Here is a 20,953-nt window from a genome sequence, read left to right as displayed (position 1 = left end):
CTGTTATTCCCTCAGCAACTAATGGTATTCTCTACTCTTGCAGCTTTGCTATCTTGCCTTCCAATTTAATTTGCAATTCATGCATTTGGCTATATTCTCCCAAATCACCACCATTTATTTATATTAGGTAGGACAGTGAAGCCTTGACCAAATCAAAGTCCAATTCTGTTATAAATTAACAGCTTTACATACAAGGTGTCAAAGAGAAAAGAAAAAAACAAAAGAAATAAACATACAAATAAACCAAAGACTTAAACAGGAAGCATATCCCTTTTTCTTTTAGTCTAAGTATACTTTCTGATCGCAGTTTGGTGGCAAGTTTGATTTGTCAAGCGTATATTGCCTTTTTCAGATTACAAAAGAAGCGGGAACTTGGTCAGACAGAAAAATATTTAGCAGTCTGATACACCATGCCCTGTTTCATGTAGGGCTGCACTTTACAGCACGAGGTATACCGTCACATGCTATGAACATCAATTGAGTATATATAGCTTCAAGGACGTGAAGGTTTAACATGAGAAATAAAGAATGTTCAAGATTTAATGCTTGTAAACAGCTTGAGCTATCTGATATTTGTAAATGCTTTAGCACATACTAAACTCATGATTATCTTGTGCTTAGGAAACTATCTTTACGGAGCCACGGTTTCACACTAACAGAGCTTAACAAGATTGGGCAACAGTGTTCTTGCCTCCGTTCCCATTTGTTATGCCACTGACTCTGCACTACCTCCTCAGTTTCGCTGTCACCTTTTGCAGGGACACACTATGTACCTTTTACACATAGGAAGGAAGTGGAGAGAGGCAGATTTCCAAGCCAAATCAGTTCTGTGTTCCACTTCCTAGTTAGGAACACAAATGGTTGTGCCAAAGTAACAGGGTAAGAGCCTAGAAGAGGAGCTTTTTTTATTGCTGACTACAGTTAAACAGGAACATAATTAGTGGCACGTATTAAAAAAAAAATCCGGAACAGAAAACTCTTTATACCAACATAAAGTGTCTTAAGGTTTGTGTTTTTTTTTTTTAAAAAGAGCGATTCTGTTCAAAATAATGTGTTATCCATTTTATAAAATGCACTTCCAAGCTACACATATTCTTAAGAGTTAAAAATCTTGGAAAGATACTTGGAATAACATCCAAGACAGTGTAACATGATAGTATTTTACTCCTTAATTTTTATAGTGCCAGTATGATTGGCAATAACTACTTAAAACAGACATGAGTGGATAAATGTACCTTCTCCATATTACATATCGCCACTAACCTGGACATTTCTAGTTTTCCAATTGCATAGTGCTCTAGTCTGGTGAGTTCAGGCTGAAGAAAAGTATCCAGCAAATAAAAAGCAAAGTTTATTTCCTCAGATGAAGGAACATGCCACTGGATGTCCAAGTTCCACAGGTCACCTGGTTTACCCCAGTCCTATAGTAAATAAAGATATTTCATATTAATCAAACTATGAAACAAATTTTCTTTAAAAAAGAAAAAAAGGGCATTTAATATTACTAAAAAAACCCAAATACATGAACTAGCTACTGCTGTAAAGCACTTACCCTGAAAATTCCAGGAAAAAAAACAAGAACACAATAAAACCAAACAGAAATCCCAAACCTACTACAACATCTACATGTACCTGGAAAATAACACATACCCGAAAGGACTAAAAGGCAAAGGACTGTACTTGTCTAATTCAAATTTATCTTTGTTATTCCCTTGGCTGGATACAAATTCAGAAATATTCTTAAGTACAACTCAGACTTTTGATACTCCTATAGAGAACATAAAGAAGCTAGCCCATTTAATAATACTCCTTTTCAGTTTTGAACCACAATCAGAAAACTTAGTACTTTCATTTTAAAAATAAAAAAAGAAAGATAAAGTTTAAGTTGGACATTCCATACAATGCTAGATCATTCCATAACAAAGACAACTTTTTATATTTTGGCTTACAAAGAGCTCAGAGTTGGTCTAGAATTAACACCACTTGAGTACTTGGAAGAAAAAAGTCAGTATTTATTACTAGTTCATTTTCAAACATGAGGTCCGTGCTTAGGACTGTATTAATTAAAAGATAGGCCTTTGCAGTCTTCACTTACTATTTCCTGTCTTTGTCCAATTTTACATGGTAATTTAATATTTCAAAACTTCACCATCTGTTCTTAAAATGCCTGACTGATCTGACTGGACAAGAAATACAAAGAACTACAATAATACACACTTACTCAATGTAGCCTGCTATTACTTCTCTTCCTTGGAAGAGCAGGCTAGTCCTCCATGAATATTACTTGAGAAAGTGACAGAACTGCAGTTTTACACTGGGGCAGGGTAGGAAGCGTGTAAGTGACAAACTCAAGCTGTTAATGGCAATTAAGAGTTGACATAATATACACTTTCTACAGTAGCCATTGATGTATGGAACAGCAAAGTAATTGTGAAGTTTTTCAATTTCAGAGGAGGAATTTAAAAAAAAAAAATCTATTTTTGTGTGGGGGCATTTAATTAAGATTTTTTTGTTTGTTTTTAAATGAGTATCTGGACCAACTGGATGTTCCCATCAGTTTATAAAACTGTACTAGCTTTCAGTAACAAGCATTAGATTATCTGCAGTTGTAAAGTTATGTAAAAGAACACTTTTCAGCACAATGCAGTTTTATATTCAAATAGGCCAGCTGAAGACTGCTGCACTGTTCATCTGCAATACTGATAAATTGACATCAAAGTCTTAACAGCAGACTAGCATATTACTTTTGACAGTTTCAGTAATTTTTAATATCGCCACTTCTACTTTCATTTTATCTCAAGCTCAGTGTAGATCATTGTTCGTTTATTATTCTGCCTACCTGTAAAATACCATATCTCCTTCCTTGCGATTGTTTTGCACTGATGTACTCATTTTTCCATGCACTCACCATTACCTGTTATATCTGATAACCACATTTAAACAAAGAGGAACAAGGAAAGGCTGCAGCTCTCATCCACAAAAGCAGATGAAAGACTAAGTTTTCCCAGTGCAACAATGCTTCCTATGACTGAATATTTAAGTTAAAGTGAACAGCAAAACTCTCCGGCTAAACTCCAAACTTAACTGTTTATACCACTGTACTTCATGATAGCTGGGTCTCAATTAAATGCATTGTATATTACAAGATTAAGAAACATGAGCAGGCACGCCTGCTTTGCATTATCTTATTGTAATCAAGCAATCATTGTAAAACACACGTCAGAAAACACTAATATGTCATGCTATAAAACTATTCAAAACAACAGTCAGTATTCATTTTTTGCTATCAATACAATTTTAAGTAACTTGTAATTTGCTATGCGTTTCAAAGCCCAAAGCATCTTTCAATTACACTTTCCATTGCTGCTACCTATGTTCAGAAATCTCCAAATAAAAACAAATAATATAGTGTACGATTGTTTTTTAAAAAAAAAAAGTCAAATCCTCTAATCCTAAATAAATGAAAATCCTTGCCTTGATAGGAAAGTATTCAGAAAGAGGCTTGTCAAAGCCACCTGGCACACTGCAGTACTCTGTGGGGTAGATAAGTGTAGCAGAACGAAGAAGATGGTGCAGTAGGTTACAAGACAGAATGTAACCCTGCTTACAGGTTAAATGTAGGGTTCGCTGCAGTATCTTCCCAAGCTGCTCCCTGTACGGTAGCAACTTCTTTCCATCCACTCGAGTGATCTAATAGGAAAGACAAACATTTCAAAGGTAAACATAACTCATTTTGTCCTAGAGGACTAAAGAGAGGATTACGCCGCTCAACCGATCCTGCACTGGCTTTCGTTCCGTATGTCACACTGAATTCAAAGACTGAACTTGCACATGAACCACCACTTCTACTGCTGTTGGAAAAGTTTAAGTAACACATAAGGACTGTGATATACATTGCTTCTTGATGCCGTTCAAAGTTTTCTAGCAATAGTTGTATACGTTTTGAGATTAATTTAAAAAGATTTGTCTTTACCAAAAGCATCTTATGTTTTTCCCTGCATGTGTCCCTCTTCTTTCTCTACCCCCCAATAATTGTTTGTATTCAATGCTTTAATTTTTTTCCACATACAGACCATATGTTTATTTTCTTCAAACAGCAGCCACTTATGTCCCATTTAAAATTAGATAAGAAAAAGAAGTTATGCAATGTCATTCATACAACATTTACTTTGATTTAACAGCAGAAGTTTTATTATTTTCTTCTTTCAGGGGTATTAAACAGGATTCAAGGATATACGTGCATGGGGAGAACATTCTTTGCGATACCTCTGACAAAAGCTGAAGATTCCAAAGTAGCTCCTTATCTAGCTCTTCATCATGTAATACATCATCATCTAGAGGAACAAGTGATAAGCACTGCTGTAACTATGCTGCAGTCAAGTTTTCCCAACAAGCTAAATCATAAACCAGGTTCTTGCATTCCAAAAGTTTACTCCCAACCCTTCTATTGCAACCTTCCAATTCATATTTTAGCTAATTTAACATCTTGAATGCTTTTTGCGGAATAAAATGTCTCCAGACATTCCTCAAAATTGCCACATTTTTAAAGAAACATGCTCTTGTAGCTTGATAGAGTTCTGTCTTGAAATTACACATAAAAAGTTGTTGGTTTGATTTTTTTAGATGAAATAACGGACAGAATTAATTTTCCACCACTGAAATGAAGTTGGGGAAAACACACAGAAGTTTTAAATATTATTTTTATGTTTAACAAAAGTCAACCCAAACCAAAGCAAATAACATTAAAAATCATAGAAACTTACTGACTGTGAGGTGAGTTATAACATTGCAGCAATGTGGTACAAACAGCTTCAAGGATTCCTCAGGGCGGCACTGGAAACAGCATCATAAATAGCCCATTTTAAAAAAAAGACGCCCTATGGAACTCAGCGCATACATTGACAAAAATCTTCCAACAACGTTATTGAAAAAGAGGGAAGAACAGACTGTATCTCAACTCCAATTCGATCTACAGTCAACCTGACGTCATGATTTTTAAACATTCAATAAAACCTATACTAAATTTAACATAAATGCAAGAAAAATACTTGTGAATTAACCTCTTGAAATACTGCTATATGCAACCAACCAGTTTTAGAAAAGACATAATATTAGAAACCACCTGTATTTACAAGAAAAATTAAAGATCTTGCATAAGAAGTAGTAGTAGTATTGGCTTTGTGTTTTTTTAAACTAAAGATCAAGTGAAATCAGAGTGTTTTCTCTCACTTTTACTGCAGCTCGGCACATATCAGCAACCATTCGACCAGCAACTCTTGTCTCAAATATATTTGAAACAGCAAAGTTAAAGACCTTCTCCAAGGCAACCTAGAAATAAGTACAAAAAGATGGAGGTTACTTTTTTTTTTTTTAAACTAGATAGCACCAAATGTTTGATGTTACACAGAAGGCAGCATCTGTACATAATATTGTATTCTTTTAAAACAGAAGACTGGAAACATGATTCACAGAATAGATAAAAATCAGAATAGATACACGGAGAAAGCAGTTCCGTAGAATGTCTAAAGCTGAGTAAAATGTAACCACTCTCATAATTAAAGTTGACAATATGACAGAATAGAAAGATTAAAAATCTATGTGAATAGTAACTGCTCAGGATAAAAATCCTAAATGTTAGAAGTATGCGTGACTTGCACGCTATGTAACACCGATGTCTAATTGTATAACAACTGCCTTGCGCTGAAGAATAAAAGCTGCTACAGAAGTAGCAGTGACAAAAGGTTTGTCAAAATAGTTTCAGTTTGCAGATTTTCACTTTTTTTTCTTCTTATTTATTGCAACACTCAGTTACAGTAACACACTGTAACTGGAAAATACATGAGAGCATCCACTATCATTAAAATAATTTAATTACAGGAAGGTCTATATTCCCCCACCCCCAAGAGTTTAAAGGCAAAATACACCGAGTGCTTTAACTGGTGACATAATGGGACACTGCTGTCAGCTGGAGACCGGAGACACTTCTAAAATATTCACTTGGGGAAGAAAGGAGGTCAGATAAATCTTGTTGACTAATGTAAGCTTGGGGTGCTCCTGAGAAACTACACAGAAAAACAGTTTTCCCTGAGTAAGTCACAGTCCTCTGAAAGGAAAACTATGCTATTTCACATGTGAAATTGATGTAAAGCCAGAACATCCCTTAGTTAACAAATAAATACAGAATTAACTATCAATATTTAAGCGGCCAGTGTATTTTAAAGAAGCTTATTACCATCCAATACCTTGCAAGACAAGCTGAACTATATACAGTGTAGATTGCATGAGATTACTTTAATAATGAACAATCAGGAAATATACAAATTAAATACTCAATGACAACAAAGAATTAACTTAGGACTTACATTAACCAAAAGATTCCAGACAAAATCATACCAAAGTGTCCAGTGCAATGGTTCAAAATGTACAAAACCTAGCACCTCCAAATATATACATAATATAATGTAAACTGATTAAAATGGTTTAACCCAACATGCAAGGAAAGAATTTGTCCGTGTAACAACATGGATTCTCCACCCCCCTCCCTCAGAGTTATTTTAATCCAGATAATTTTTCTGATCCCATTAGCCACATGGCTCCTTGAACAACTTCTTTTGCCCAGCTGAAGAAGTGATAGGGAGAAGGAGAGAAAAGGAAAGCAGGGGACTGGGTAGGTTAGCATTACCATAAAAAGATGTGAAAAATCACAGCCTAAAATGATAAAGTGATGAAGTAAGCTGTTAGAATGATTTCTCCTAAGAGAGCATCAAGAACCTAAGAGCTCTGTATTGATGTACATAAAACGATAAAGCAAATTGACACAAAGTCCTAAATTTCCCCCCCCAGCCCTTTCCTTGGTTAAATGTGAAAGTTCACAACAGGACAATGAAGGAAGGAAGAATCTGAATGCACCAGTCATTCATAACAGAAAATTAAGTCTCTTAAAGTTCAACGGAAAGCCCACCTTGTACATACCTTAAAGATATCCTTTGAACACTGAGTAAGGATTGTACTGAAAGTAGAAGAGAGACCTAATTCCACTAGACTCTCTAGATGAGTCATTTTCTCAGTTTCAGTCTCCTCTCTGGTTTGTTCTAGTGTGCTGCTCTCTATAAGTCCAAAACATCTACACAAATACAATAAGTACAATTTTAGTAAGTGGAAATTGAAAGTTTTATTAAGTTCTTCATGCCAAGCTTTCACCTATCCTTAGCTTACTTACCTATCCATAAACTGTAGTACAAAATCCTCAAATTCAGCAGTTGCAGAGCACAATTCTCTTTCCACCTACAGTTTTCCGATGCAAAAGAAGCACAAAAGGTTGGCTTTTCTTAAGGAAACATAATATAAAGTTTATTAACTACTTCAAAAACACTTCAAATTTTTAAATTATATAGACTACAGTGCATTTCCCATCGAAGTCTGAATAGTCTCAAGTACACTACATGAAACGGTTATTACATTTTCCTTACACTGTCCTATAAAATTTCCTGGCCTCGATGTCTAGCCAAATAACCTCTCAGGGTGAAATCGGGTCTGCCTCCATGGATACAACCTTTGGCCTTACTACTGATCCTCCTTTCCAGCAGGAGGTCAGCGAGTGCCAACTGTGGTGGCAGACTTGGCTCCGCTGACATATTTATATTAAATGTTCAGCATACAAACCCTTCTGTTAATTTTTGAGTGCTGCAGCTCTGGGGCAATGAAATTAACCTTCTTCCAGTAGCTGAGCATTCAGAATCTGTGCAATCTGTAGCTAATAGCTGTTCACAGAGCTACAAGAAGAGTCTTCTAGCAGTGGATGAGACATTTTACATGGCAGTTGCAACTACCAGAGTGGACACTACTGCTGCTGCCTCATTTGTAATATGCCAGATACAGCTTCACTATCTGTGCTTGAACTGCTGTATCAAAAGCAGAATCAAAAGCCTAGTGATATGCAGAGAAACAGAAAAACTATTTCCCATTCTCTCCTGTATTTTTTGCTATGTGGAAAAAAAAAAGGACAAAGTATTAGAACAATGCTGGAGAAATGGAGTGCAAGGAGCTCTAAAACTAGAGATGAATACGAACAGCACTCCAAAGCAGCAAACAGGTGGAGTGACCATGTCTAATAACAAAGGGGCAGCAAAGGATAAAACACAGAAGAGGGAGATGAGGCTCACTGTCTAATGATATTACTATCTCTTGATTGGAAGAGATTAACAAGCATCTGAAGAGAAAGCAATAGATTCTTAATCAGAAAAGAGAAGCATGACTGCAGAAACACTTTAAAGAGGTGCAAGTGTTTTGAAATTATTTCCCATAGGAGGAAAACGGCCCTGAAAAGTTAAAGAGTGCATTAGTTTTTTGAAAAATAAATACAAACAGCTGGGTTTTTTTTTGTTTGCTTTTGGTTTTGTTTTGTTGTTTTTTTTTTTTTTAAAGACATATGAAGTTTTCAACAACAGGAGACCAAACTCCTTCCACAGTCTCCCAGACAATCAATTAGTTACCTTTTACCTCGCTCTAAGCTGGACTAGTTTGGAACTAGAAATGAGGTATATGCATCTTACAGCAATGCTGTAGTCATCTGCTTTTTTTTTGTTTTTCTTTATTGTTACCTTAATGTTTTATGGTGACAGGAAGTTTCAAAAATTTAATGGTAACAAAGCTGCTATTTTATTAGACTCAGAAAAGTTGAAATGGCAACGGACCTCCAGAGACCATGTAGTCCAACCTCCTACGCAAAGCAGGACAAGCTCAGAATCAAATTACACTACAGAGGGCCTTGTGCAGCTAAGTTTTGACATAAAAATATTGCACTGTTTGAATTTAACATTATCTCTACAACAACCTATCACTAAGAAGCAATGCTAAGAACACATGGCCAATTTGCACGCTGACGTCAGCTCTACTGCACTGACCAGAATCAAACGTGATCCACATCTTTGGTTTTTTGTTACATTTTTGTTTAACGTAGTTTTACGTACACAAAAAGAGAGTAGCAAACCTGTTACAGTTCTGAAGAGATTATTACTTTGCTAGAAATTAATTTGAAAACTAGGTTATAGTTTTGTTTTTATAACTGCACAGCACTCTTACCTCTGAAAGATCATCTCTTTCTTGCAATACAGATGAACAATCTACTAAAGGCACCAAAGTAGAAAATGTTGCAATGAACTGGAATGTAATCTGTTGAGAGTTGCAAACAGCTCTTTAATAAATGTTACTGTATTCTACACATTAAAAAGCTTTTAACGTATGGGAGCTAAAGCAAATCATTACATTAAAAAAAATTCCAGAGCCTAATTCTTCCACCCCAAAACTTCTGATTTCACATATAAAACTTACCAGTCAGCACTGTGCAAAACCCCCTCAATTGTCTAAGTAACATTTATTTTGTGTTGAACTTTAAAGTTACAAAAACCCTATAATGTTTACATTGTTTGAATAGTCAATTAGTAGGAATTCCTGAAGATACGGGCTTTTAGGACCTAATTTAATGAAAACCTAGTGACAAAGGTCTTCCTATTGATCTTAGAAGACGAGGAATATTTGCTAGGAGCTTTGGAACATCTATTTTATCTTGGTTTTTAGAGCTGCCCAAAAAGTCAGTACAATGCTTATCGCAATCAGCTGTTAAGATTCACTTGGCATTGTCCGACAAGCCAAAAACATTATCATAAGTTAGAGGATTGTAATATTAACTTTTTACAAGTAAAATTGTGTAGGAACAAAATCAGGCTAAAAACTTCCGGAAACATGAGTTACTTGCTTTCATATGAATATAAAAAAAGCTTTCAGAGTGAACTAGTTGGCTAACTATCTTCTAAAAAACCAGCAAGATTTATACACTCACCATACATTTGCTGAAGTCATTTGGATCCACCCCAGGCAACGCTCTCATCAGTAGAGGTAGCATGTGTGTTGGACCTTCAGGAAACCACCTCCCCCCAGATACCAGACTACGAGCTACTCCAATTACACAGCTTAAAGTAGCTGTGAGCTGATGAGGTTCTGTCAATGTCTCAAGTGCAGGATACGTTCTATAAAGTTTAAGAACAGTCATATTAGGAACAATAACGTTTCTAAAGTCTTCAAAGAAAAGTGGATTGCACATTTTATTTTCTACAGAAAGGGTACAAAATTTCTGCAAGAAAAATTCAAGCTAACAGTGGTTCCAAAATTTTTTTCTGATCATTTTCCAATGGACTTAACACTGTTCTATTAGAAAATGTGAAAACGTTCCTTTCATTTGATCAGTCCTATTCACAACAAATTCATAATAAGTGAAATAATTTGTTCGCAGTTGCAGCATAGGAATTAATAACTGCATAGGCTCCTAGATTCAAAGCTATGATGATTTTTGTGTTCAAACTTTAAGCTAATGCAAGCTGTGTACTTAAAAGTGTAAGGTTCTTGTGGCAAGCATGAAAACTTGCCTTGACTCCCTCTAAATAGATAAGGGATGTATTACTTAATGTTACATTAAAGTCCATATCTTTTTTATAAAAACCTGTTAAGTTACTGTGATTTTTAAGCCTTTTTTTTTTTTTTTTTTACACTAAATGCTCTTTAGCAAACTGCGTAACACTTCCTACTGTTATCAACAACCTACGGTTCAAACAAGAGTCACACTGCTACCCTTGCCCTACGTCATTCAAAGCACACAGGACCTACACCTACTCAACAAAATGAATTCCGAACTGCAGCCAAGGCAAACATACCAGTGATAGTTTGAACTACTGAGCAGACGTGCAGTATGCTCTCAAAACAGAAAAAGTAGTCATACCAAATACGAGCGTCCATTGCTGTCCCTCTTAGAACTGTTATGTTTGAAACGTTTTCATATAAGAGCAGATTTATCAAGTTTTTATAAGCAGTTGAGTCAGGAAGGTATGGAACTCAGGAAGGGCTCTTCAAGACAAACTCTTTTCTCCACTGTTTTTACAATACGAGTTGTTAAAGCACTGCATAGGAAGCGGAACATGGGTAGGGACTAGGAAGAAAGCTTTTCATTGGGGCAGGAAGGAGTTACATTTTTTTTCCTGGAATTTCAGGCACTAAGGCATTAGTAAGAGTACAAACTAAGTATTTTACATGGGCACATACTTTAGTGATTTGCTTATGAAGTCAGAAGTAATTTTAAACAACCTATGACTGTAACATACTCTGACACAAAACAGAAATATAAAACATATACTCCTTACTACACAAACACGCAATACCATCACTTATATTTGGCCCAAATGAAAGCTAGTGAGAAAGTACAAGGTGGCTCATGAATAAAGGCCACAAAGTTGCTTTTTCAACCAATCCACCCACTCTCTGATACCAAATGCTAACAGAAATGCAAACCACCTGAGGACTACCCTATATTGCACGAGCTATGAACAGCTCCCAGAACTCTTCCATTTGCCAGGTGTTTAGAAAAAAAACAAAACCAAAACAAATAAAATAAAAAACAAAGTCCTCCCTCACTCCCTATCCTGACTCAGGTGATTGCTTAGGGTGTGTATTAGCAGTTCCTCTCACTGCAAGCAGCTTATCATTTAATATAACGGCTTTGCATATTTATTTGTTGGGAAGGGAACAGGGAAGTCGTAATGTTTCTGCAGAACTTACTTCTCAAGTACAGGTGGAATTACTAATTCAGGACGCATGAGCGCAAGGTTCTGCAGGGCTTGGGCAGCCTCCAGGCTTCCAGTTTTACTAAACATAGCCAGAAGAACAGGTTGAATAATGCATTCTACAAAGTCTGTAACATCCTGGTCAGTAAGTTTATGACTATCAGGCACAGGAGTTAACCAAGTCATTTTCTTGTAGCGCTCACGATGCAGCCTTCTGACAACACCACTGGGTAACCTTTGAAGTAGTTTCATCAGTTTGTTCTGTTGAATATACAAGAAATGCTATTCAGTTACTCGGCAGTAGCAGAATCTGAGCTGCTAAGTGTACAACAGACAGTTAATAAGCCAATATCTTGAAATTACACAACTACAATAAAAGAAAACTCAGAAGAGCTCTAAAATACAATGTCACAATTAATCATTAAACTTCTGTTCCCAAAACATTAACAATTATGCTGCCAGCACTATACCTTATGATTCAAAAAATCATTAAAAATATATACAAAGGATACAGTCAAGAATCAAGATCACTTACCAGTAACTGGGACATGTTTGGGAGCATTCTCGGCACATTCACATGTAAGCAAATACCCTATCCTAGAACAAGTTGGCTCCTTTGGCATTGCTTTGACTAGTCTTGCTATTTTAATCTGTACTTTCTACCAGCTATCACAGGGAGATTCTTACATTCTCTAGCAGAGGACTCCACTAGCTACACCACCAAAAAGTTATGCTTTATCAAACTAGATATGCATTAAAAATCTTTTTTGCTTTGGTTAATCAAAACTAGATTTTGCTAACTTGGGAGACAGTAGGTCAGTAATATGAAAGCTATGACACAAAAGTAATACTGATGCTGTATATCACCCTCCTTTAAGGTGCTGACTTCTTTTTCCCAACTATATACGAATTACATACATGAAGTCTAGCTTTGGACTTCTAAACTGCACTTGTTAAATGTTTGAAGAACACTCCCATTAGCTGTGGTCCTGACATCAGGATAAAAGTATGATTTGAATGACAGTACAATCACATATCTTGAAAATTAAAGCCTCAAAATATTATACAGCCAACAGACAATCTGGCTATTGGAGCATATAGTGCATCTATCAACATGTTTGATTTGACAGGTTTGACCATTGAAACTACAGCTGAAGTTATTGTCCTGACGTGCAAAAAAAACTCACCAGCCAGCGCCCATTATTTGAAGGATGGTAGAAAGAGGCAATGCTATTGAACAATCCAGACAAGTGCTTCTGCACTAGTTTACTTGGTCCACCCTGTAAAAAAATAAACCACGGAATTTTATTACACGGAATAAGTTCAAATAAACAGGTAACAGTAGTACAAGGTACAAGTGAGCACTCTCACTTACCACAGCAATACCTCCAAGCATCAAATCACATCTGCAAATTCCCTCCCTTCCCCACCCTCAGCTCAGCCCTAAGTACCAAATTCTCTCCATCTGATCTGATGAGGTTCACCCTAAAAGTCATTCAATTGTTCAGCAGGTCCCAAGTGTGTACCCACAGTGGCACTTGCAGCTGGCTGTTCATTTCCAGAATGCCATAGACAGCGGCTGTGAAATAAACCTTCCCATCCACATTCCAAACTGACAGTGAAACAATGTACTTTAAAACAAGGATAGCCTAAAAACATGTGACTACAATGAGCTAAAAAAACCAAACATTAATTTTAAATACATACTTTCTTAAAGCTTTGCATTAGTTTTTGTTTCACTTGTGAAAAAGTTACTAACCATCATGGCTGTGATCCACATTACTGCATGTCCTACATCATAAGCATTTGTTAAGAATCTTGGAACAACAACTTGATTGCTTCCTACCGGAAGATTTAAACTCCTCAAAATTCTGGTAAAAATCTGAAAAAAAAAAGAAAAAAAACATTGGCAAGAATTAATTTATTCATTTATTAAAACTGGCACAAATTCATTTTCTAATCAAAAGGTGTTTGGTGGTTTCGGTTTTTTTAAACAATGTAACTGCTATGAACATCTTTTAAAAAAATCCGTAAGCTGAAACATTCAAAGGTCATACATACTATTTATCAAAAGAATATCATTAAGGGCCATTTCCACAAGAACACGGGATCAGTTATACAATCAGACAGTACTTGTCTAGTAAGGTATGTTGTTGGTTTGGTTTGGAGTTGGTACTGATAACAGTAACAACTTCCAATGCTCTCTGCTACGAAAGAATGGATCAAATTTTCAAAGTTAAACTTCGGTCTTCAAATGAATGCACCTAATTTGAAAAACTGGGCCACTGCAGTGTAAGACCCATACAGGGAACGTGAATTATTCTTAGCATAGTAACACTGAACACTTATATCAAGAAATATTACCTTCGGTACATACGGATCCCAGTCTATGTACCCGATGTTGTCAGTGGCCAAGCGAGCAAAAAGATTTACTAGATGCTGAAAACAACCATAAAAGAAGGAAATATTAATTAGAATATATTTATAATAAAATATAAATATATGCACAAACCCCCCAATCTACTTTACAGATGGAAGATAAGAGCTACCCACGGCACTAATGCACTTGTAAAAGGAGATTTCACTCTATCAGAAGCCACCAATACCGTACTTCACAATGCATTTGAATTCCTACCTTCAGGAGCCCAACTCGATATTCATCTGAGCACTTACAAAGCAGGTTATTGTGTTCTAAGTTCTGGGAGGGACAGCCTGTCAGAATATACACCCCTATTATCTCTTCAAAAATTTTTTTTAAATGTAGAGACGTACTAATAGTACTTTTAGAAGGTATACGCACATTCTGCCTTTCCCCGTGCTCTGTGAATTAACATGAAAGGCAGAATGCATTCACTACCATTTTAATTCTCAACCATCTATTGTTAGAACAACTCTGAAGAACAGTGAATGAACAACAGACAAACTTATACTTGAGCTATATGATTTCAAAGACTTTAGCTTTTGCTAAGAAATATCTTTTCCCCTTTTGAGCAGCTTTGGGCTTTTTCCCCTTTTTGAACAGCTTCCACAGAGCAGAAGACTCCTGGTAGTGGCTTACAGAAAGACACCTGTACTAAGCTTCAGAGTCCTTCAAACGCTACCACCATTTTATCAATTGGGCGTAGCAGACTATTCATTTCTACATCGAAGGTTTGGAACAAACTCCAGGTGACAGTTAGAAGAGAGATTTCCCAGCAAACCCACAACACAGCTTAAGCAAAGCAAAAATCTCATAACGGAACAGGCTCTAGTTTGGCAGTTTCATCGACTTCTCTAACAGAAATCTGCTACCTACTTTCATAGCCTTTGCATAGAGGACTATTTGGATTGGTTACTGGAAAATGTCCTAAGGAACATTCTGAAGAAAGCGACCCTACCAACAAATACATTAGGAATCCTCTTATATGCAAGAATGAGAGAGACAGGCTCTGTAGAAGATAGGAGGTTTGGGAAGAGAATGAACAGGTAACCAAGGACAAACCACTTTCTGGCAAGGGCAAAGGCCCTGCACTATCGACATTGGCTGCTAATGCATCATCCTGGTTCTTGTTAACTTTGATCAGGAAGTGACACGCCATGCACACATTCCACAGTAACTCTGAGCTGGAGCAGCCTAACGAGCACTTATGATTGTCAATTCATTTCATGGTGCTTCCTCACCAGTAGAGCTTTCATGTGAGCTGATCATGGATAGCAGCCTAAAACAGCATCTATATATAGGCATTGAAGAAAATTCAACCAACACATCTTGACGGACTATTTAGCTTCTGCAGGATCCATCCTACTTAAAGTGTGCTTGCTTGTGCTGATGGCTGTCACATCTATAAGCTTTGGTTTACACATATCTGTGGCTTGTAGAGGTCACAGGCATTAAGCTGTCAGATGGGATGGCAGTATGTGGCTATCTAGGAAGAATTAGATACTCTCCTGCCAGAAGAGAGTCTCATGAATCCAAAAGGGAACTGAAAGATGTCCTCAGGAAAGAGAGTTATTTGGACTAAACAAAAAAGGAGATGAAGTCTCACTCTCATATCCTAATTGTGAGAAAGCACATAATCCACCAACACTCCTCTTATGAGCTTGCCCAAAAAGGGAAATACCTATCAGCTCTCCAAGAGCCTTGATGCTTCTATCAGTATCTTGAAGCTATGGCGAAGCCAAAAGGAAGAGCCTTAAATAATCCTGCCTAATTCAGAGACAGATATTCATAGAAGAACAGTTCACCTCTCAGTCTGAAGGACATGATAGCTTTGGAAAACCCACAAATTCAATTCAGGACAGTCACATCTGACGCAGGCTGAAGAAAAGTGTTACATTTTCTTAAATGATCTACCTTTTTTGTTTGATACTAGGAAATACCCACTGAAAAAAACCTTACCATGCACAAAGGCAATTGATTCTATAGCTCCCCTTCAAACAGCAAGTCTAACTCTTGCCAAAGCAAGCTGAGAAAAAGCTTGCAGCGTACAGAGGCTTAAACTGGATTGCATAGTCAGAACCCATATGTCTAATTATCTGCATCCAAGCTTCATGAAATGAACAAGCCTGCCCTTAAGTAGTGGACAAGACAGCAAAGGAAACAAGAAGTGAAAGCTTTGGGGAAAAAATAAAATTGTTTGGGCCTTCCGAGCAAACTGTCAGAATCCAGTGGAAGAGGGAAAAAATATCAGAGAGAACTTACGAAAAAGTGTTGATGATTTGTTAGACCGTTTGACAGAAATAAACCAAACCATGATATTAAAGTGCAGGCTGTCATCTTTCTGTCAGAAAGAGCAGGCAGAATTGAGCTTTTTTGGATAGCCATCAGAAAGACACAAAAGTGTCTACAGACAATCTCAAATAAAACTTTGGCAATCACCCCTGTTCAAATCTGGACAATTGCCAACTGTTGGAACAACAACTGCCTTCCTTTATTTGTGATGAAACATAACTCAAACCAGAAAGACCTACACACAAGCCTTTTCACAAAGAAATTGCCAGGAATGGAATGTGCTACAAAGGTAGCATTCAACGGTGTTTTGGAAATCAGCTTTCTCCAAAGACACTGAGAAGTCCTCCTTGTGTATATAGGCAGGAGATTAGTAAAAGCAGCCAGATGGTCAATGAGCTTATGTTCATACTGAGTATGGAAAAAATCTGGTAATATGCCAAGTTTCACTGCAATAAAGCCAAGGCACGGGTCAGCTGACACCAATAGCACCTAAGCTGTTGGTGGTGTTGTCTCCAGAATGAGATTTTATTTCCCAAGTTTGTATCTAGCCATATGAGACGCACACAAAAAAGGCAGACAGGTACACGGTAGACTATTTTCCTTGAAAGATATAGCCCAATAGTATTTTTGCCCAAGGGGAGTACAGGTTCTTTACTGTATCTAAAATAAAGATGATGACAACTCATTGCAGCCAAGGCAAAACATTACTACAAAATTAGGGATCATGAAAGATTTGTTAAGATATAAAAGATGGGACTTTACAGAATTATAATTTCTAAAAATCACAAATCATAATCTCTCTGCATCATTGTAAGCATTAGCAGGCAGTCTGGAGAATGCCAGCATTTCCAATGCTGGAAAGAAAAGCTGCCTGAGCTAGCCATTAAACAATGTTCACCAAGCACAAGTGTAGTCTCATTTATTCAGCCAGTAACTGCTTGCTAACAATCATGAAATTATTGTCTCTGCTTCCTTGTGCTAGTTAAAGCAGAAGGAAAAAAAAAATCCATTATATCACTGTTTGACTTCGATGCACACTTGCAAGCACACTGTAGGAACATTTAAATGGATTTCTTCTAGCGTAGGTGAAAAGTAAATACTTACCCCTTCCCATTGGGGAAGATTTTGAACTGACACCCAAAGGCCTATAAATTCATCAAACCAAAGCCTGCAAGAGAACAGAACCAAAATAATTTTAATGTTGTGAAAGCAGCTCCCTCACTGGATATTTATCCCTCACTTTGCCAGGTGGTCACAGAAACTCACGGGCCCCTCAACTCATTCAACAACAACAGGGATCAACATGGACATGCTTCTATCACTGTCTCCCACAGCATCCTCCCTACCCCCAAACTGATCCTGAGTTTCTTCTTTTGCCTCTCCTCCTCTCATTCTCTTCTGATCTCCTCTTTTCACACAAGTGTTTCACCAGGGGTTTCCTTATCTACTTCAGCTTCGCCATTTTGTTACATGTTGCCATCCCAGCACAGGTAAAACACATGAAAATAAATCACACTTCATTTCCCTCTACCTTAAAATCTAAAATTTGTCCCTGTTGACCAATGGTTACAAAGGTCTTAGCTTCCAATCTGAATTCATCTGAAGCCAAGGATGCAAATCCTCCATAACAGCCCCTTACTTAAATTCACCTTTATAAACTATATTCACTTCCTTCCTTTAAGTTTTCACTAACCCTGTATCACAAATATATTTTTAACCTAGCCAGCCTAAGTAATCTCTACATGCACTAAACATCACTGGCTTACATTTCAAAGTTCAATGTTTCTACCTTAAAGATGATCCAGATACTGTCCCATCCTGCAAATGTTTCTCCTTCAATTCTCAAACTCATTTCCTATAGCAGTCTTCTGATCGTCTCACATTTGCACATCTTGACAGTGAATTGAAGACCTCTACCTCACAACCCCAAATTTGTAGTAATAGCTGTACTTTAACCTACATGAAGGACTCATCAGAAGCTACCCCAAATTAAATAGAAGGTAGGATTAAAGCTTTGCTATGGTTAATGATTTTAACTTGTGAGTTTGCTTTGTTGCATAGTGTGTGCTTTACTCCAGAGAAGGGAGAACTCATTAGAGAATAGGTACTAAGATTCCTCCAAGTTACTTTTACAAAAGAAGAATGCTGACAGAATTTCTGTCTTGAACTCCTTCCAAAAACGCTATTGAAAGCCACCATCCACTTTACTGGTTGACTTCAAGCCATCCTGTAAAAGATAATCACTTGCATTTGCAACAGAATGCTATACCAATAGACATTCAATTACACTTACTTGAAACCTTTCTGGTGAAGTTCAGGAGGAAGGGTAGTAGGTAGAAATAGTTCAAAGTAGGTAATAGCCTTTTGCATGGTAACATCAAATGGACACATTAAAGGCCTCCATTCATCTAGCATCTCTGCAGTGGCATCTTCTGGAAAGTATCTGAAAACAAGGAAACCGTTGAACATATATAGGCTTGGCTTTAATGTGTGGGTCTTTTTAAAACATATTTAAAGCTATCTATTAATTTGTCATAAAATCTTAGTTTTACAGTAAGACCATGTACCCAGGGGCAATAGCTAGGCAGTCCTCAACTCCATTTAACCTTCACAAAACACAAAGTTAAGATCAAGGACATCATGGTGCATCATTTTAAGACCACAAATGTAAGACGATTCTCGTCTTGTTGAACCAGAAAAGATTCTGTACAATGCAAAACCATTTCAGTGTGAAGGCTGATCAAAACCAATCAACTACTATCCACATTTGATGCAATATAACAAAAGATGACTTAAGGCACAAAGAACATTTATCTGAACATTACAAGAATCCTGAAGTGATTATTTAATTTCTTTTAAAAGAAACTAAATATCCACGCAATGCAGTATCTAAAATGCATACCACATACAACTGTTTATACAACATCATTATTGCAGTTGATATGGGGCCAATTAGAAGTAACGTTATCAGCATCCCAACCTTAAGACAGTTTTCAAGAGACAAATAACCACATTTTCATTTTTAAAACACTCTACTTCAGTGAATTCTGTATTCATAACAGATACCAGAAAAATCAACATTGAAAACTAAGAGTTTTTATTTAGCTACAAAACCACAGATATTTGGGAAAAGGGTAATATTGCTTTATCCTTATGTTCCTCATGCTAACAGTATGTGTTTAGAACAGCATCTCCTATAGGAACACTCAATGGAGTCTCAGCACTATGTGAAACAACTGTTCCCATGAAAGCAGACGATAACTACAAATGGCCATATGAACGGTAAATAAAAGAGAACAAGTCTCTTCTCTGCATCTTTGCAGTATCTTAAGCTGCTAACAAAGTCAATTAGCGGAGAGAGCAAGGTTGGTTCAGGCACATGCATTCCCAGTGAACGTAAAAGAGTACAAAAGATCAAAAGCAATGGTGGTCTTAGCTAGTGATATCCTAGCTTAATTAACTATTAACAGATTTTCAAACAAGGCTCTTAAGAAGAAAAAAAAACTCCAAAAACTTACACTTTGTTTAAATATTATACCACAGAACATGCCTGTGATTTTGTTTTCATTTTAAGCAACCTATGAGCCTGAGGCATTGATCATTCATAATGCAGTAAAACAGAAAATCTCTACCCTCCACCCCAAGCTTCTTAGACAAGTTGGGACAACATCAGCCAAGGAATGACTAGTCGGGTGGGTTTTTTGGTTTTTGTTTTTTGGTTTTTTTTTTTTAAAACACTTTTCTTCCCTCTCTTAAAGTAATATTAAAGATACAGGCTTAAAAAAAAAAAACCACAACAAACACTTACGGTCTGCAGCTCTTCACAAGTGTTTTCAGAACACTTTCTACAGAACTGAAACAAGAAAGGAAACATTAGGGATTGTGTCTTACCAAATTTCAATGACGGCATAAAATAAACAACCATTTGCTGATTTTTCTCTCAAGAGCTTAAGATAATGTTGATGCAATTAGATGTCTTCCGTGAACATGCAGTAGCTAATCGCCTTCTACACAGACCTAATCATAACAATTAAAATTGCTCTGTTAAACTCCTGGTTCTACTTTTCATATACCACTCTAGCATTTACTGCGTTTAAGTGAAGGGTGAAGAATTCTTAATATTTCTTATAAGTATTATCCTGCATTTTATTCATGAATAACCAGCAGAGCAAGGTAACTTCTTAGGGAAGTTGAAAACACAAACAAAAAAAAATGGACTTATGGACTTCATAAATGTTTGTAAGATAAGTAAAGGCAACAGACTTCATAAAGTTGTTATTATTAGACGCCAAATACCATATCTGCCCTTTTCAATCTGGTTTTGATTTTTGTCCAGTGGTTCTAAGAAAGAGAAGTGAACTATCTGCAAATTAATGGTTATTTCATTAGCTTCCCTCACAATTAACAGCTGATTTTAAAAGTGTTTTCATCCATAGCAAGAAAACTTACTTGAGAAATCATTTTAACATGAGTTGTCACAGGATGCCATCAAACCACTTAAAATGACTAAACCTCAGAATAAACTCAAAGAATAAAAGAGAGAGGGAGGAGAGAGATTGATCAATCAATGGAACCATAAAGGTAGTAAACTGTCATGTTCTTCAAACCTTCTGTTTATTACAAGACGAGCTCA

The 20,953-nt window shown here is 36.6% G+C and overlaps 1 protein-coding gene across 2 annotated transcripts in view; it reads right to left on the bottom strand.

The window, feature by feature from the left end:
- Positions 1-20,953, bottom strand: part of PSME4 (proteasome activator subunit 4) — a 70,582-nt gene that overhangs the window by 35,908 nt on the left and 13,721 nt on the right. Inside the window, exons 4-19 of one of the 2 annotated variants that reach the window (XM_075147821.1) lie at positions 20,129-20,173; positions 18,614-18,763; positions 17,425-17,488; positions 13,974-14,048; positions 13,369-13,491; positions 12,797-12,889; positions 11,605-11,870; positions 9,839-10,025; positions 9,082-9,171; positions 7,220-7,284; positions 6,973-7,123; positions 5,230-5,328; positions 4,764-4,833; positions 4,267-4,334; positions 3,475-3,690; positions 1,264-1,421 (exon numbers count right to left, since the gene is read on the bottom strand). In XM_075147821.1, the coding sequence (XP_075003922.1) occupies positions 1,264-1,421; positions 3,475-3,690; positions 4,267-4,334; positions 4,764-4,833; positions 5,230-5,328; positions 6,973-7,123; positions 7,220-7,284; positions 9,082-9,171; positions 9,839-10,025; positions 11,605-11,870; positions 12,797-12,889; positions 13,369-13,491; positions 13,974-14,048; positions 17,425-17,488; positions 18,614-18,763; positions 20,129-20,173 (1,920 nt within the window). The remainder of the gene's footprint in view (positions 1-1,263; positions 1,422-3,474; positions 3,691-4,266; positions 4,335-4,763; positions 4,834-5,229; positions 5,329-6,972; positions 7,124-7,219; positions 7,285-9,081; positions 9,172-9,838; positions 10,026-11,604; positions 11,871-12,796; positions 12,890-13,368; positions 13,492-13,973; positions 14,049-17,424; positions 17,489-18,613; positions 18,764-20,128; positions 20,174-20,953) is intronic. The other variant, XM_075147822.1, reaches the window with a different exon arrangement.

This window comes from Calonectris borealis, chromosome 3 (genome assembly GCF_964195595.1).
Source record: "Calonectris borealis chromosome 3, bCalBor7.hap1.2, whole genome shotgun sequence".
NCBI lineage: Eukaryota > Metazoa > Chordata > Aves > Procellariiformes > Procellariidae > Calonectris > Calonectris borealis.
The sequence above is the reverse complement of the archived record's forward strand: the minus strand, read 5'-3'. Positions and strand labels throughout refer to the sequence as shown.